Source organism: Rattus norvegicus, chromosome 12, assembly GCF_036323735.1.
Source record: "Rattus norvegicus strain BN/NHsdMcwi chromosome 12, GRCr8, whole genome shotgun sequence".
NCBI lineage: Eukaryota > Metazoa > Chordata > Mammalia > Rodentia > Muridae > Rattus > Rattus norvegicus.
Genome location: NC_086030.1, coordinates 40,327,857 through 40,345,249, shown reverse-complemented (window position 1 = coordinate 40,345,249; position 17,393 = coordinate 40,327,857). Strand labels below are relative to the sequence as shown.

At 53.2% G+C, this 17,393-nt stretch overlaps 1 protein-coding gene and 1 long non-coding RNA gene across 19 annotated transcripts in view; one reads left to right on the top strand and one right to left on the bottom strand.

Annotated features, from left to right (window-relative positions):
* Nucleotides 1-17,393, bottom strand: part of Cux2 (cut-like homeobox 2) — a 199,902-nt gene that overhangs the window by 23,054 nt on the left and 159,455 nt on the right. For all 18 annotated transcript variants that reach the window (XM_039089254.2, XM_039089256.2, XM_039089257.2 and 15 more), the window contains 5 exons: nt 6,809-6,943; nt 4,894-5,014; nt 3,570-3,646; nt 2,808-2,874; nt 1,534-1,582 (listed from right to left, as the gene is read on the bottom strand). In XM_039089254.2, coding sequence (XP_038945182.1) covers nt 1,534-1,582; nt 2,808-2,874; nt 3,570-3,646; nt 4,894-5,014; nt 6,809-6,943 — 449 coding nt within the window. The remainder of the gene's footprint in view (nt 1-1,533; nt 1,583-2,807; nt 2,875-3,569; nt 3,647-4,893; nt 5,015-6,808; nt 6,944-17,393) is intronic.
* Nucleotides 12,462-15,579, top strand: LOC134481298 (uncharacterized). The gene is made up of 3 exons (XR_010056781.1): nt 12,462-13,228; nt 14,648-14,733; nt 15,137-15,579. It is a non-coding gene; the product is annotated as an uncharacterized LOC134481298 (long non-coding RNA).

The window sequence follows — 17,393 nt, the reverse complement described above, 5'->3', positions numbered from 1 at the left end:
AACTATGTGAGTGAATTACTTTTCCCCCTCCCCATGAATTACTTTTTTTAAAGTATAAGATAGGGCTGGTGGTGCTTTTAGTCCCAGAAGAAGGCAGGGGCAGGCAGAGCTCTGTGAGCTCCAGGCTAGCCTGGTCTACATTTCAAGTCCCAGGCTAGCCCTCTCTCAAAAAACCAAAACCACTAAAAATGCTATGCAACTGATATAAATGGGGGGGGGGGTCTGTAGTGACAACTTTGGTGTTTTGGTTTCTTTTAAAAATACAGAGGTATTGGGGCTGGGGATTTAGCTCAGTGGTAGAGCGCTTACCTAGGAAGCGCAAGGCCCTGGGTTCGGTCCCCAGCTCCGAAAAAAAAGAACCAAAAAAAAAAAAAAACAAAAAAAAAAACAAAAACAAAATAAAAATACAGAGGTATTATAAGAATATGTTTCATTTTAATCCCAGGTGCGGGAATATGGGCTGCTTCAGACTGTCCACACAGCAGCTGACTGTGATGTGCCTCGTCCTCTAGCAGGGGCGTGATTTTGCCAACATTGGATAATGCCTGTGACTGTATAACATTTGGAATTCTGGGGACTTTCCAGAGGATAGATCATGCTACGGCCCCAAGAAGTAGGGTGGGTTGTTGGTTGTTTGCTGTTGGTCACAGTTTGTTAAGTCGTCGTGTGCAAAGAAGAAACAAGAAGAACAAATCCGATATCCTGATGGCGAAGGTCAGACTTATCTCAAGGAACTCTACACCCCTAGTCAGCAGGAAGCAGTCTAACGATAACATCGGCTCCTTCCTCTCTGGCCTCTTTTCTCTCCTCTTTAGTCTTAGGGGTTAAAGGGGGAAAAGGGTGGAGAAGGGGGGAAGAAAGAAGAACCCACAGTGTCGGCTATAGGGGTCGTTTAATGATCACTAAGACACACAGGAGCTGGCTGAAGGTATGGCTCAGTTGGTAGCATTTGCTCAGCATGAAGGAGACCCCACGTTCCAATCAGTAACACAGTTTATACAAAGCCTAAACCGGATGTGGTGGCACACGCCTGTAATCCCAGCACTTGGGAGGTGGAGACAGGAGGATCAGGAGTTCAAGATCATCCTAGGTTACACTGGGAGTTCAAGACCAGCCTGAGATACAGCAGACTCTGCCTCGAAACAAACACAAAATTCCAACCAACCACAGGGGCAGAAGCCAGGAAAGTCTCTTTTACCACCACCCTGGCCCTGCCTCTCCTGGGTGGTCACTGATCCCATGGGGGCCAGAGCAGAGGCTCAGCAGCCTGCACTGTGCCCATAGAGACTGGCCTCAGGGCCTTGGGGATACCTCCATACCCACAGGCGGACAGTTAGATACTCAGTAATAAGGGTGTCATAGGCCCTTCCTGTGCTGCTCCTGAGCTGTGGTACTGCAGGGAGCTTGGCAAGGCCAGAGAGCTTGGGTCCAAATACCCCCAACCCAGCCCTGGGTTGGGTGCCCCACTCCCCCCTCAACCCTGCTCTCCCCCCCTCTCTCCCCCTCGCCAGGAGACTCCTGCTTACTGCTCACCTGGTTGGCCTTCTCCAGGTTCGTCATGATCAAGCCGACCTCATCGGCCCTGAGACACAGAGGAAAGGGGCCCTGAGACAGGCTGGCAGCTTCCACACGTATCTCGGCCCACAGGGCAGGGCCATGATGCTGCCCTCCACACTCCCCAGGAGAAAACACTGGGTGGGAAAAATCCTGACTGCTGGGAACTGGGGACTGGGCCTCAACCACCCTCCTCCCCGACACACACCTCTTTTTGTGAGATAGGGATTCTCTGTGTAGCCCTGGCTACCCTGGAACTCGATCTGTAGACCAGGCTGGCCTTGAACGCAGAGATCCGCCTGCCTCTGCCTTCTGAGTGTTGCCAGTGCCTACTACCTGCTCTTCTCAAAGGCATCCCACGGCCCAGTCTCCGGGAGCTGCAACCTGGGCTTTCCCTCACCTTACCTCTAGCGAGTGAGTGCCCTTCCCTCTAAGAACCAGTTCCTTTAATGCTCCTGTTGTAACTCCTCCCTAAGGGGGTCACTTGTCTACTGTACCATCCCCCCAGACTGTGACACTGGGGTTTTGGACAGGTCTGCCTGGCTTTCTGGGACCCTAGGACTTGTGGGACATGACTGGTCACATCCTTGCTTTGTGTATGCCTGAGGCCTCTGCTGGCACAAACTGCCCAAGGTGCCCAAGGTGTGTCATCTGAGGCTGCCTGCCTGGGCCACCCCTGCCTTCCCTCCCTGCCTCCAGCTCTTCCCTTGGAGAAACCAATTTCATGCTCAGTACAGTGCTTGCATACAGTAAGTGCTCATTAGTTTCTGTGAGCACACAGTAAGTGCTCATTAGTGTCTGTGAGTGGATTCATCACAGCCTGTTGCTGCCTGTGTCTCCTTTAAGGACAGGATCAAGGGTTCATGTTTCCTCTAGGGTCTCAGCCCAGTACCAGGTAAACTGTCGGTGCTCAATAAATGTTTATGAAGTGAGTGGTGACCTGAAGACGTGATTGCACTCTGAGTCATTTAGATGCTGTCACTTAGCCTCTACTGGTTGTACTGGGAAGCTGAGCAATGTCTAGGGCACACGGTAGAACCAGAGGTCAGGGGTCAGGGGTCAGGGTCAGGGGTGAGGTTGTTCAGTGGCCTCACTCAGGTAGGTCCAAGGGTGTTGTGACTCTGGTGTGTGAGTAGGATGGGACGATGGGTCAGGTGCATGCCTGGGGATGAGGAATGGAGTTGCTTAGAGAGTCAGAGGGAGGAGGCCTGTGTGGGGCAGACCGAGGAAGGAGGTGTCCCCAGCTCACTTACTTGGATGCAGCCTCCTCATCGTATTTCCTCCTCAGCTCCAGCAGCTCCGTCTGTGTGGCCTTTAGCGCTGGGAGGGGTGGAGGCCGGGTGAGGAGGGATAGCTGGGTGATCCCACCTCCCCCCTTTACCTTTCTGCCCCCACCCCATCAGGGAGTCAGTCTCAGCGGGAGCGGGATTGAAGAACTGGCAAGGTGGGGGACCCTCCTGACTGGGGCGGGGGACTCTCAGAGCCCAGGGAGTGCAGAGAGCAGTAGCTGGGTGAGGCTGTGGGGCTGTCCACTCTGTACCCCGAGGTCAGCCATGCTGACAGAGGTCTGTGACCTGTCGCTAAGCTTTCTCGAAAAATCCCAGTCTTACTGTTTTCTTGGCTTGGTTTTTAGGGACAGTTTCACAATATGGCTAAGGCTGGTGTAGAACACACTAGGTAGCTCAGGCTAGCCCCACAGCTTCCAGTTGCACTGAGAACTTTGGAAAGTAGGCTACTCAGGTGGCTGCCCAGGGCAGCAGCCACCTTCCTGACAATCTGGCTCTAACAGTTGTCCTAGTCACTATCTCTAGGTCACGGGCACCATGGCTTAGTGCAGGCTGTCAAAGATTGGCCCCATGTGGGTCCATCTCAGCTTCTGACCCTGTTTCTTGCTTCCCCCTGTCTTCGGCCACACCAAATCTATGTCCCCAAGTTCATTGTTTCTCTGGACATACCCCCGATCCCCATGATGCTTCAAGCCCTGTTGAGGGCTGCCACCCAAGCCACGGTCATACCTGAATGTAACACCTTGATTTTCTCCTCTGCCTCCCCCAGCCTGGCTGCCAAGGTGACGTGGACTTCTTGGAGGCCCCTGCAGAGACACAGGGCAGCTCAGGCTGCTGGCTGGGACCTACCTGGTTCCGCCCTGAGCCAGGCTCTGCCCACTGTGTGCACCCCGTTCTATGTGAATCTGGTGCATTCACCCCACCACCACCTTCTCCGCTGCTACGTCCTCGGTGTCTGGGCCTCAGTTTCCTTGTCTGTAAAGCGGAGCTCCTAATGGATTCTGCCACAGTGGGTGACGTGGGGCCTGGCATGTCAGTCCCCAAACCTCCCTGGTTTTATTCACATTCCAAGGGTCATTCTGCCCCCTCTGTGTGGCAGGAATCTTGGATGCTCAGCCAGCCCACTGAGGCCTCCCCAAGGTGGGACCTGGCTGTGGCAGACCAGAAAGAGGGGCCCTGTGGGGCTGGAGGAAGGTAACACATACAGAACTGGATGCCAACCGCCTCCTTCCTAACAGGAAATGAACCCTTGACCCCAGATATTACTTCTGTCCCCTCACGGCTCCGTCCTTTGGCTACTCTCACCTCCTAGATGCCCCAGGCTGGCTCCTACCTCAGGGCCTTTGCCACGCCTCTTCCCATCTCCTTGGAGTCTCACTGACTGAGGACTTTACCCACCCCCTCTCCACGTCCCCCCTGGTGCACTAGAAAGACCACCCGTCTGTTCTCCGCACTCCTGCTGGATTCTCTTCACCATTACACCTACGTGCCTTGTCTTTATTTCCGTTCCTTCCGCCAGCCCCACTAAGCAGGAGCTTAGGCCCCGCAGACTCTCTCTGGGTGAGACTGATGTCTACTGTCCACTCAGGTCACGTCAAGGGGAAGGCCCTTGATGAAGTCAGTGGGCTTGTGGTAACCCTCAGATAATCTTAAGACCAAGGTAAGGAAGGCAGTAGTGTCCCCAGAGAGCTGGAGCCACGCCTGGGTTCTGTTACTGCCACAACTGACAAGAGCTCCATGACTTTGTGACCCCACATAGGTCTCTCTCTCTCTCTCTCTCTCTCTCTCTCTATATATATATATATATATATATATATATATATATCCCCAAACAAACCTAAATCAACAATCAAAAAAAAAAAAAACAAAAACAAAAACAAAACCTGCTGTATATTTCTTCCGTATAAGGCTGATGAGTGTACCCATTCCCCAGTCAGGTCAACTGAGGCTTAAAGAACGAGCTTAGAGTTGTAGGGCCGGCCTCAGAGTCCCTCACCCTTTCCCATCTCCCTCCTGCCCGTGACTGGGCAGCCTGCCCTGCCTCCCTCCTCACTTCTGTCTCTCGGCCTCATCCTTCTGCAGCAAGGTGTCTGTCACGAGGGTGTCCTCGGGACCTGGCAGGTGGTTACCGTTGGCTGGCGTGTGCCCGGTGGGACACGTCCCCTCGTTCTGCTCTGCGGAAGACAGGAGGACCACACTCATCACCAGGACAGCTGCAGGCAGAGGCCTGCCTGGATGCCTGGGATCAGTTCCTCAGTTTATGGTTAGAGAGAGTAGGGTGGGGGTGGGGGAGGTGAGAACCCACTGGCCTACAGGCTGGCACGCTTACAAAGTGTGCTGGCTGGTTTGTATGTCAACAGGACGCAGGCTACAGTCCTCGGAGAGGAGGGAGCCTTGGTTAAGAAAATGCCTCTATAATGTAAGGCTGCAGGGCAAGCCTGCAGGACATTTTCTTAATTAGCGATTGATGATGGCAGGTGGGGCCATCCCTGGGCTGGTGGTCCTGGGTTCTATAAGAAAGCAGGCTGAGCAAGCCATGGGGAGCAAGCCAGTAAGCAGCACCCCTCCATGGCCTCTGCATCAGCTCCTGCCTCCAGGTTCCTGCCCTGCTTGAGTTCCTGTCCTGACTTCCTTCAGTGATGAACAGTGCTGTGGATGTGCAAGCCACATTAACCCTTTCCTCCCCAGCTCGTTTTGTGGGGTTTCATCGCAGCAGTAGTGATCTTGACTAGGACACAAAGCCAAGCTCTCCAAGTTCCAGCCTTTGCCAGAACACCCAGGGCCCCTTTTAACCATCCGTGCCCACCCCCTTCTTCTTTACTGTTTTTAAAATTATGCTAAAGTGTACGTAAGGTCTACCACCTACGCCATTCTCAACTGACACCTCGACAGTATCTGTGTGCTTGTGTGTGTCTGGTCCAAAGGAGACTCCCATTTCCCCAAATTCCGGGGATTAGACAAAAGCCAGCATTCCTCGGGAACTTGTGGAGCTTCTTCCCATCTACCAAAAGGACTGGCGGAAGGGAAAATGACTACCTGTGGCGTGTATTAGCACAGGGGGGGCCCACGTCGGCCTCCAGTCTCCTGCACTAGCACAAGTACCTAGGGTTGGGGATTTGGCTCAGTGGTAGAGCGCTTGCCTAGGAATCGCAAGGTCCTGGGTTCAATCCCCAGCCCCGGAAAAAAAAAAAAGATTGAGATATTTTAGGGGTTGGGGATTTAGCTCAGTGGTAGAGCGCTTGCCTAGCAAGCGCAAGGCCCTGGGTTCGGTCCCCAGCTCCAAAAAAAAAAGAACCAAAAAAAAACAAAAAAACAAAAAAACAAGTACCTGTGACACATTCCATAGTCCCCACGGTGTCCACAGCAATTCCCACGCCCAGCTCACAGGCTTCCCTGTTCCCAGCCACTGTGTTCTGTATTACCCTGCCATTTTGGCTAGGCTCCTGCTTTCGCCCGCGCTCTCTCTCTCCCTCTCTCAGCGACTCCTATCCCCTTGGTCTCCCTTGCTCTGCTCCTGCCTCGTGCCAGCCATGTTCAATCTACTACTTTCTCTACTCTGGACTCTTCTCCCTGCCCCTAACAGCTCCCTCCTTTGTATCTACAATAAAACCTTCCCCTTAACCACACCATGGAGCGGCCATGTTGTCAGATTATATAGTTTTGTTTTTTTCTAAACTTTTTTGAGGCAGGGTCTATGTAGCTCAGGCTGGTCCTCAGCTCAAGGTCTCAGCCTCCCGAGTCCCGGAACTTCAGTCACGGCAGTGGTTAGCACTGCTCTGACTGGTTGTTGTGTGTGCATGAGGCAACAGGCCTGAGAATGCAGCATCTGTGGTCCGCTACCATAACCCAGTGTCACCTGAGGCAGCGAAACCGAGACCCTGCTCCCCAACCACGAAGGGTGCTCAGGTTTGGCGGAAGCTCTGACATCTAGGTTTGTCCCCAACATCCTGTGGTGGCATCATTGGTACCTCTGGCACTGGGTGGCTCTGGGCACCTCTTCCACGAGATGTGCACGTCTCGTAGGCGCTGCCCACTGGGGTGGAAGCTGGGACGCTGCAGTCTGTCGTCTAGAGTCCGCGCCACCTCAACCGACGGGACAGGGTCTGCAAGGAGACAGAGAGAGAAAGGGATAGGAGGATGTGGGGGAGGCTCCATGGGCCTAAGACACCCTTCCACAGAAAGCTGGGGGGACAATCTGTAGGAGCCGCTTGGAGTCACTCACTGATGGCTGCAGAAAACAGAAAACATTTTCTTTTTAAATTTATTATAAAGACTAAAAAAAAAAATTTAACCGTGTGTGTGTGTGTGTGTGTGTGTGTGTGTGTGTGTGTGTGTGTGTACGTACACAGGTGGCTTCAGAAGCCAAAGGTGTCAGAACCCCTGGAGTTGGGGTTACTGGTGGTTGTTGGCCATCCTCCAAGGGTGCTGGAAACTAACTTAGGTCCTCTGTAAGAGCAGTACATGCCGAGCTGCCTGTGGTGGTCTGAATAGCAATGACTCATGTAGGCTCAGCTGGTTGAATGCTTGGTTCCCAGGTAGTGGAAACATTTGGGAAGGATTGGGGGTGTGGCTTTGTTGAGGAGGTGTGTCAACAGGGGTGGGTTTTGAGGTTTCTTTCTAAAGCCTATGCTAGGCTCAATCATCTTTGTCCATTCATCCGTCTGTCCGTCCATCTATCCATCCATCCATCCACCCATCCATCCATCATTCATCTATCTATCTATTGTTTTGAGACTGGGTCTCTCTATGTTGTACTGAAACGTACTATGTAGTCATCCAGCCAGCCAACCATCCATCCATCCATCCATCCATCCATCCATCCAACCAACCACCCACCCACCCACCCATCCATCCATCTATCATTTTGAGACTGGGTCTTTCTGTGTCATACTGAAACTTACAATGTAGTCTAGTCTACCCTTGAACTCAGAGACCTGACTGTCCCTGCCTCCCAAGTTCTGGGATTACAGGTGTGTGCCACCAGGGTTGGGGATTTAGCTCAGTGGTAGAGCACTTGCCTAGGAAGCGCAAGGCCCTGGGTTCAGTCCCCAGCTCCGAAAAAAAGAACCAAAAAAAAAAAAAAAAAAAAAAAAAAAAAAAAAAAAAAGTGTGTGCCACCATGTCTGCTGCACACGGACTAAAATGCAAACCTCTCAGCTATTTCTCCAGCACCGGGCCTGCCTACTGCCACATTCCCCGCCATGACAATAAGGGACTGACCCCTCCCCCTGCACCAGCCCCACAGAGTCTCAGTTGACATATAACTGATATTTACTATTGTGGCTGATTCACAAAGAGACCCTCACATAGTGACCACGCACGCGCCCAGGGACACAGAGGCAGTGGAACCACTGTGGGGGCCAGGCTGAGCGAGGACACCACCACCTGGTGGGACCTGGTTCCCACCTGTCCAGCCCCTTGCAGTCACCAAATTGACCATGTGGTCTCCTGATACCTTTCACACCCTATATCCAGTAAAGCCTTTACCCCTGGGTGGATGCACCATGGGCGGTGTGACACATCCCCATCAAATAGAAGAAAACCCACAGCAGGATGTAACCCATCATCTTACACAGAGCTCTCAAGAAGCCCAGGGGGAAAGACGACCTCGCACACAGGGGAAGGATCCCTCCACAGTCCCCTGTGGCTGGCTGGGAACCAACCCGTTGTCCCATGAAGAGAACCGAGGCTCAGACAGTCAGGTGGTGTGATACTGGGTCTCTGATGGGATCTCACGAATGTGGCTGGTCCCCGTGTGTGCATTCTCGGCAGGTGGACTCGATGCTAACAGAGGTGTCCTGGACCATAGGTCCTGAGGCCCCAGTTCCTTCTCATTCCCTAGAGCCCCTTTCCTACGGACTCGCCCACTTCATTCTCAGGATTGCTATGCCATTTTGACGAGCAGCTGTTCCTCTCTGTGCCTTACCATAGTTGGCAGCACAGGGTTGGGGTGGGGGTGTGGGTGTGTGTTGAGGAACATAGAAAATGGTCCACACTGCCTCCCAGGCCTCAGAACCTACAGAAACCCTAACTATTCCTTCTCCATGATACCCCAGTCAACCTCAGAGGCTATGTACAGGAGTGCCAGTGAAAACATGCTCCCCACCCTTCCCAGTCGCTCGCTCAAATGCCCCCTCCTCCAGGCAGGCCTCCACACTGTGTTCATTTTCCAACACAAGAACAGAACCTTCGCAGGTCCAGTACGGCCAGCCCCATCTGCCTGTAAGTCCACCCCCTTATCCCTTAGTGAACAGCTGCTTGAAAAGGCCAACCCTGCCTCTCCCTTCTTAGAGAACCTGACTTTGGCCCAGCAAAGCCTGATACATTTTTGCCCGCAAAAGACTCAAGCCATGCCTGCATGGGGGCACCTTCGGGTCTGGCTGGAACAAGGTGGTCCCATGTTTTGTTCTTCTGTCTCCTTTGTTGGTGGGAGGCTGGCGGTCCCCTGTCCCGAGGTGAGCAGGTGTAAGGGACTTGGCAATGGCTCTCCTCTGTCAGCACCCCCCACCCCCAGCGCCTGTCATTAGGCCGGGCCTGCTCAGCAGGGTGTGCCATTATGCCTCCCCGGGCTGGTGTAATTATACATTGACATAATTAACCCAGCAAGTGCATTAGGCAGGCCGGCTAAAAATTCATTTCTAATTATTTGTTGTGTGCGTGCTAACGAGCCCATCTGCACTGCCTTTGTACAACACGAACAAATTAATTTACAAGTCTAGATTTTTTAATAAGTTCAAGGAATTGCTTTCTATTGTGGCCTGTTTTTTTTTTTTTTTTTAGGGAGGAAGAAAAAAAATGGCACCGGGTGTCTGCAGGGGTCAGGGAAGTTAGGTAAACACCCCCACGGAGCACAGGCTGAGGAGGCCACAGGGCGGGGAACTTTCCAGCTTGGGGCTCAGGGGCCCAGAAGGCCCGGTCAAAGGACCACACCAGGGCAGGAAAGGGCTCCTGTCACCTGCTGTTCACAGAGGCCAAGGACAGCCCTTTGCTCTACTTGAGGAGTTCCTGGCTGGCTTGTGTGTTTGTTCAGGGCCTCCCCCAACAGGAGGAGGTAGAAGGAATGTGGGCAGGTCTTACTTCTTGGGAAACCTTAATGGGGACCTGAGTTGGACCTGGTAGTGAGGCCTGTCAGTTCAGCTACTCTGGAGGCTGGGGCATGAGGATTACAAGTTTGAGGCCAGTTAGTAAATGAAAGGCGGGTTTTATGGCTCAGATGGTATAGCACTTGCTTCATGTGCACAGAGCCTAGGGCTTCAGCCCTGGCTGCCCATGAACCAGGAGTGACAGCGCATGTTCAAGTCTAGCCTGGGCTACATAAGACCTTGGCTAAGAGAAACAGGCAGAGGATGTGGCTCAGTAGCAGGGCCATGAGGCTCTGAGGTGTGTGACTTCAGGGTGGGAAGAGCCCCCCCTTTCCCGGGTGGCTCTGAACAGTTACTCTCAGCGTCTGGAGGGCAGGGTTTGGAGCGCCTGGCCAGGCGCTGGCTGTTGTGGCCACCCCAAGAGCCAAGTGCTCACTGGAGCTCAGGAACACTGGGCCAGCCAGTCTATAGTGACATTCTATGAAGTCTGGGGGCAGAGGGTGACCCCCACATGTTGTCATCAGTTCCTGGGAGAAATGGTGTCCAGCCTCCTTGCTCTGAGGTAACTCCACTCTGAGGCTCTTGAGAGACCATCTGAAAGGCTCCCCTGGAGACATGCTGGCCCACTTTGTTTGTCACTTGCTCTCCAATGCACTACACAGGTGGGGATGGTTTCCAAAGGCTACCAGCCCTTGGGCCAATTCCTCCATCCTCTGTGGGCCTTATGGTCCCCAATGGGAGGGGGAGAGAGTCACTTGGAGGTGCTCCCATGCCTCCCCCCGAACAAGCCTGTAGTGGATGGAGTCTTCCCAGCCTGTGGCCCTTACTGGCATGATAAGGGGCAATGTTGTATCTCTGTTGAGCAGACAGAGCAACTGAGGCAAGGGTGACAGTACTTCCCCAGGGTGAAGAAGCAATGGGGCAGGGATCCCCCCTTTTCCCTCCATTCCTCCCTCACCTCCCACACCTGCACCCAAGGTAGATCTCCAGGGCAGGACCCTGAGCCAGACACTCTGAGACAGCCCCTCCCCCCAGTTTTGAGGCAGGGTCTCTCTGCATCGCTGTCCTGGAACTCACTATATAAACCAGGCTGACCTCGAACTCAGATCTGCCTGCCTCTGTCTCCAAGTGCCGGGACTAAGGGTGTACACCACCACACCTGGCTGTGAGGGGAGTCATCAAGTTCCTCACACCTTCATTCCACCCTAGCAGAAATGCAGAGGGGCCAGGATAGGAGGTGCCAGGTCCAATCCTGACTATGACATTGACAGGGAAAGTAGCCTAGGGTGCCTTGGGCCTCGGTGACGTCTGACTTCCAGAACTGAGGGGTACAAACTTGTTACAGCAGCCACCACAAGTTCCTGGCTGTCGATCCTGTACTAAGTGCCAGGCACGGCTCCACCTCGTACCCCACACTGCCAGGGCCTGCTGGGTGCTGTGGAAGGCTCAGGCTGTGGGAGCAGTGAAAGAGAGGAGAACCCTGGCCTGCTGCAGCCGCCGCTCAGACGGGACAGGGGGCCAAGAGACAGATGAGGCCATGGCAGAGAGGGAGTGCCTGTCAGAGATGGGCTCATGTATAGGCTGAGCAGGTAAGACCTGTCTGGGGATGACACTGAACAGAGCCAGCTTGGTGACGAAGGAAAATGTTCTAATCAACAGGATGCATCTGGAGAAACGGCTCCGGGCGGGCTGAGGGAGGGAGGCTACTCATCTTCCCATCCTGCCCAACCCCCTCCCCGAACAGGATGTCCACCCAGTAGACTTGCTATCCCAGTAACAAGGCCTCAGGTGAGGAAGGGGGGACAGGTGAGGGGGGAGTAGAGTGGCTCAAGGCCTGCTTTTGATGCATGGGTGGCTAATAACAGGGTGGGGTGAGGGCATCCTTGTAAGTAACAGGGAAGGCCTGGCCTGTGTCATCTGGCACCTGGCACTGGCCACCTGGCACCTGGTCACCTGGCCACCTGGCACCTGGTCACCTGGCCACCTGGTCACCTGCCACCTGATCACCTGGCTACCTGGCACTGGTCGCCTAGCACCTGCCACCTGGTCACCTGCCACCTGGTCACCTGGTACCTGGTTACCTGGCCACCTGGCACTGGCCACTTGACACCTGGTCATCTGGCCACCTGGCACCTGTCATCTGGCCACCTGGCGCCTGGTCACTAGCTGATGCTCATGGTGGGAGGCAGGGGCTGGAGAGTCAGGGAGAGAAATGTGGTCTCCCCCTCCTCCCTCTGAATCCACCCGAAGTGGCACACTGAGGATTTTTTGGGAAGTCATAGCCAGAAGGCTGGCCACGAGGCTGCTTAGAAACATATATGCAGAAGTGTGCGCACACTCCTCCAAGCTCGAGCCCAGGAGCAGCCTGCTCCCATCTGGGCTTGGGCGGTGGCCGTGTGGGTGGGTGGCGCAGAGACTAACTTCGATCCAGAGTCCTAACTTTTCCTTAACAGATGGGCACACGTCCCTTCCTGTATGGCAGCCACAAGCTTCCTAGCTCCCTCTCCCCACAATGGCCTGTGCTGGCTGGTTCAGAGGCCTCAGAGATGGCTGGGATGAGAGGTATTGGTGGGGACAAGGGCAGCCACTGTTGGCTGAACACTTACTACAGGCCAGGCGCTTGAGGCCTGTCTCACTCAAGGTAGCCGGGGATGAGCTCATCTGTTGGGAAGAGACAGCAGCCCCGAGAGGGAGAGTCGGTTTCCCAGGCACAAAACGTGTGTCATAGTGCAAACAAGGCTCTGTGTGTGAAAGCGTGTGAACCTTCCAGGGTGGGAGGAAGGGTTCTGTCCTGCTCAGCACCATGCCCCTGTGGTAGGAGAGAGGCCAACCAACAGCAGGTGCTCAATATTTGCTGAATGAGTGGCACAGGGCGATACGTGTGTGCCAGGCGGCAAGCTACCTGTTCTCTGCTGTCTGTCCCACAGGCCCGGGAAGGGGTGGGCATGGACGAAGCAGCAAGATGGCAGAGAGGGTCCTGGTCCATCCCTGGGCTCAGAGCCTTTCTTCTTCTGCCCGCTCCCATCTGCAGCTCTTTGCTCCCCTCAGCTATGGGGACTCCCTCAGGAGATGCTGGGGCTCTGCTAGTGAGAGCATCCTTTCAGCCAGGACCTCTCCGTCTCTCAGGCCAGCTCTCCTCAAGGACTGGCTGTGACACCCCGCCCACGGTGTGCCCCCTCTTTCCACAGCACAAATCTCCGAGGGCCATTTTCCCAAAGTCCTTTGATCTTCAAATGAATCCCACAGTGAGGGTGGACATTGGGAACCACAGGTCTTAGGTTCCAGTACTCTGCTGTGTGACCTCTGGTAAGCGACTTGACTTCTCTGAGCCTACCTTGGAGCGGGTGTATGAGTGTGTGTGTGTGTGTGTGTGTGTGTGTGTGTGTGTGTGTGCGCGCACGCGTGTGTGAGTGTGTGTGTGTGTGTGTGTGTGTGTTGGGGGGCAGTCGCTGAGCTTTTGCCTGTGAGGAGCTAGCATGATGGCTGTCACACAGATAGCACCCAGAAATGTCCGGGCATGATAGCACCTGGGCCTTCCGTCTGAGCTCAATGAAGTCTTTCTCTGTGCTCTTACAATTTCTTAGGAACACAAGCATGAAGGGAGGGAAGGCAGGAGAGAGAGGAGAAGAAAAGGAGGAGGAAAAGGAGGAGTAAGTGGAGGAGGGGGAGAAGAGGGGAAAGAGGAGGGGAAGGAGGAAAAGAGGAGGAAGAAGAGGAAGAGAAAGAAGAGAAGGAGGAAGAAGAGAAGGAGGAAGAAGAAGAGAGGGAAGAGGAGGAGGAGGAGGAGGAGGAAGAGGAGGGAATGGAAGTAGGGGCAGGAGGGGCCATCATGGTTCCCAGATACACTAAAATCTCTTTTTCTTGGAGGCGAAGGTGGCTTGATCACTAGATGGCGCTAAAATTAAGTCATTTGGGACAAACTCCAAACTAGTGATTTTTACCTCCTGCTTCCATCAAAAATATATTTCACATGGCTTGGATTTAAAACTTTAAGACATCATAAGAATAGAGAAAAAAAAACCAATTCTGGCCCTCAGGTGAGAATGTGCTTAAATATAGGACACAGGATGAAAGATTTGGTAAGATCCTTTACTTTCTAGAAATCATTGCTTGGATGTCTACTATGTACGATATATAAGAGAGGCTATGAATAAAGTTAAAAAAGCAAAAGTCAGTTTAACGGAGAAGATGCCAAACATGTCTACTGGTACCAATGCCCCTATTCCTAATATACAAAGAGCAACGACAAATCAATAATAATTAAGTCCTGCTATAAAGGGAGGAACGGCACAAATGGTCAGCCAGCTTACGGAAGATGCTGCATGACAGTCAATAAAGAAGAGCTGGGAAGACCAATGGGCAGGGGGGAGGACAATCTGTTCTCGCCACAGGGTCTGGGATCAAGAAAAGACTGCAATGTATTTCCCTTCCCATATTTTTCTCTCTCATCCAAGGAGCCCCGTGTAGCAGCACTGAGCCCTCAGCACACGGGCAGCGTAGGGAGGGGCTCAGAGCACCCAGGAATAGACACGTAAGAGACAGACTACATGATGAGGTTGCTGGGTCCGGAGTCTCACATGCTGGGGGAGGTGTGGCCACAGGGGGGGTTCAGATGCCACTCCACCACTCCGTAGAAGTTGACCCGGGACAAGATGAAGGTCTCTGTCTTTGGAGCTGAGGGTGTGTAAAGCGAAAGCGACTTTCTTCCTTCTTTTGTTCTTTTAGGCTGGGAAGATGCATTAAAAACCCGAAAGCAGCTCCCTACTGCACAGACTCAGTAGCACCCACACAGCTCGCCAAGTCTCACTCAGGTAACAACCCTGCGAGATGTACAACGTACACTGGCTTCCCTTGGACCCCGACGTCCACAAGTTATGGGATGTTCCCCTAAACGCCCAGAGCATCAAACCCTCATGCCAGTCCACCAAAAGGGTCTGCGACCTTCTCTTTTCTAAAGCCCCAGAGACCAGAGAGGGTGAGGCGCCAGGCTCAGGTCACTCAGGACGGAGTCCCTGCAGCAGGAAGCTCTCAACCAGCAAGACACTGCAGAGCAAGGGACACCAGCAGGGAGTTTTAGAAACCCCGACAACAATCAAAGAAGCCTTTTGGGCTACTCACCTGCCTTGCAGTGGGCTCAGCCGAGTGTCCAAGTCTCCCCCTTGGCCTCCCTGACTCTCTTCCTCCTGTCCCCCTTTTCTTTTTCCTGTGTTCTAGTCACCAGGTCCCCAGATTCTCCCTGCCGAGGCCGGGCCGGGTCCCCCCACGACTTGGCTCGTGTGCAGTGAAGACATCGGCTGTCAACACGGCGCTCTGAAGCCAAGGGGTTTAAATCAAGTCTTCTCTCACAACAATGACATTAATTACGCTTTTAACACATTTTACTGGGTTTTTTTTTTCTCACTTCGTGCCACATCTGTGCGAACAATATCCAAAAGATTTACGGTTTTCTTCCGTAATTACAGATACACGGACTGCGCACTTATCAAAATACTTGCTGAGCAATCAGCCCGTGTCTCGCTGCCTGCCAAGGACTCGTGCTGGCAGCAGCCACTCATTCAAACGGAAATGTTGAATCAGGACTTGGGTGGGGGGAACTGCGACAAATAATTTGCCTGTCAAGACATAGACCAAAGAAGAGTGGGTGCATCCTGGCTGCATAGGGGTGTGTGTGTGTGTGTGTGTGTGTGTGTGTGTGTGTGTGCGCGCGCGTGCATGCAGACACACACACATACACACGCACACGCGCTCCGAGCCCCCCAAAAACCTCCGCATCTGACATTTGCTTCTCGTGTCTGTGGATAACATTTAATGAGCACAAAAATACGTCTTCCTGATTCCCTGAAGAAATCATTAAAACACTGTGTTATTCTTAAATGTCTCGAAAATGAATTAGAGCCCCTAAAGGGGCTGTTTGTGTGGCTCGCCTCCATCCGTTAAGGTTCCTTGTTTTCCAGCTCCGTGACAGCTGGGATGTGGCATCCCCCGTCTCTCTCCCTCCCCCTCCTTCACAGGAGAGGACCTGGGCAGTCACAGCCAAGAAAGTCAGCATTGGGCTCTCCAGCCTCCTTGTGACCTCTGAGTACCCAGGCTTTGGGGACGGGAATGTGTGAAACAATGAAGATTTTTCTGGAAGGTTCTACGCCAGTCTCTGTTCTTGGCTGGACTTACGACTGAGTTAAAACAGCCTGGGGTACAGAAAGATGACGGGTTCAAGAAATGAAGTGTTCTTTCCTCTGTGTGTGCATGCATGCGTGTGTACGTGTGTATGTGCATGCCTGGGTGTACACACATGTGTGTGCTGTGTGGAGGTCAGCAGTCCTCAGGTGTCCTTCCTCAGGAGGAGTCTACTTCTTTTGTCTTTTGAGACAGGTCTCCTATCCTGTCCAATAGACCGGAGGCTGCCTGCCCATGAGCTCTGGCAATCAGCCTGGCTTTGCCTCCCCGGGGTCACAGTCTTCGCTGCCACACTCAGGACTTTACTTGGTGCTAGAGGTGTGACCTACACAAGCATTTTAGCCACTGAGCCACCTTCCCAGCTACTGCATTTTGTTGTTGAGACGGAGTCTCACCGTGTAGCCCAGGCTAGCCTAAGCCTTCCAAGTGCTGGGATCACAGGTGTGAGCTACCACATACAACTTGAAGCCTCGAGTGTGAAGCAGGGCAGTTTACTGGAATGATGGCCTTGTGGCCCCAACACCTGCTGTGTGAGGGGTGAGCAAGGGCCAACAAATGGGAAAGTGGTAGGGGCCATGTATTTTCAGGCAAACATCCTTGTAACGGTCACACTGTCATGACTCACACCCAGAACCCTGACCTCAGAGATGGCTGACTCCCAACCCCGGAAGGCTGCTGTGTTCACCTGAGGTGATGTTTGCTTCACTGGTGGCCTCTGGCTGAAATGAAACCATCTGGTAGCATTCAGCTCAGCTACAGTATACTGCTGCCCTGCTTCCCTAGAGTTCTAGAATCTTCTCTCCCCACAGGAAACCTGTACTTCTCCTCTGCCCCCTGATGTCTGTCACAGTAGACCTAGATGCCTGTTCTAGAAGCTTCCTTCGAACATAATCACGTGCTGTCATAGTGACATGGGCTCTGTGTTCCTTCTCATGGCTGACTTGTAGTCCAGTGTGGTATCTGACAACAGATGTAAGCATATGCATGCACTTGCGTGTGTGTGTGTGTGTGTGTGTGCATGTATGTTTCATGTGTGCCTGTGTATGCATGGTATGTGCATGTATGTGTGTATGTATGTTTGTGTATGTGTGGTGTGTGCATGTATGTGTGTGTGTGTGGTGTTCGGCTCTAACCATGGTGAGCAGGCTGAGGGGCTGACTCCTGCTGAGCTCACATTGTGAGGGGAACTGCCCAGTTTGTTCTTTGGCCAGGCTTCCCTCAATACTGAGACTCCAAGGTTGGCTGTGGGAACCAGGTGTCATTATTTATTCTTCTGTTGCCCCTGCTGGCACAGTCA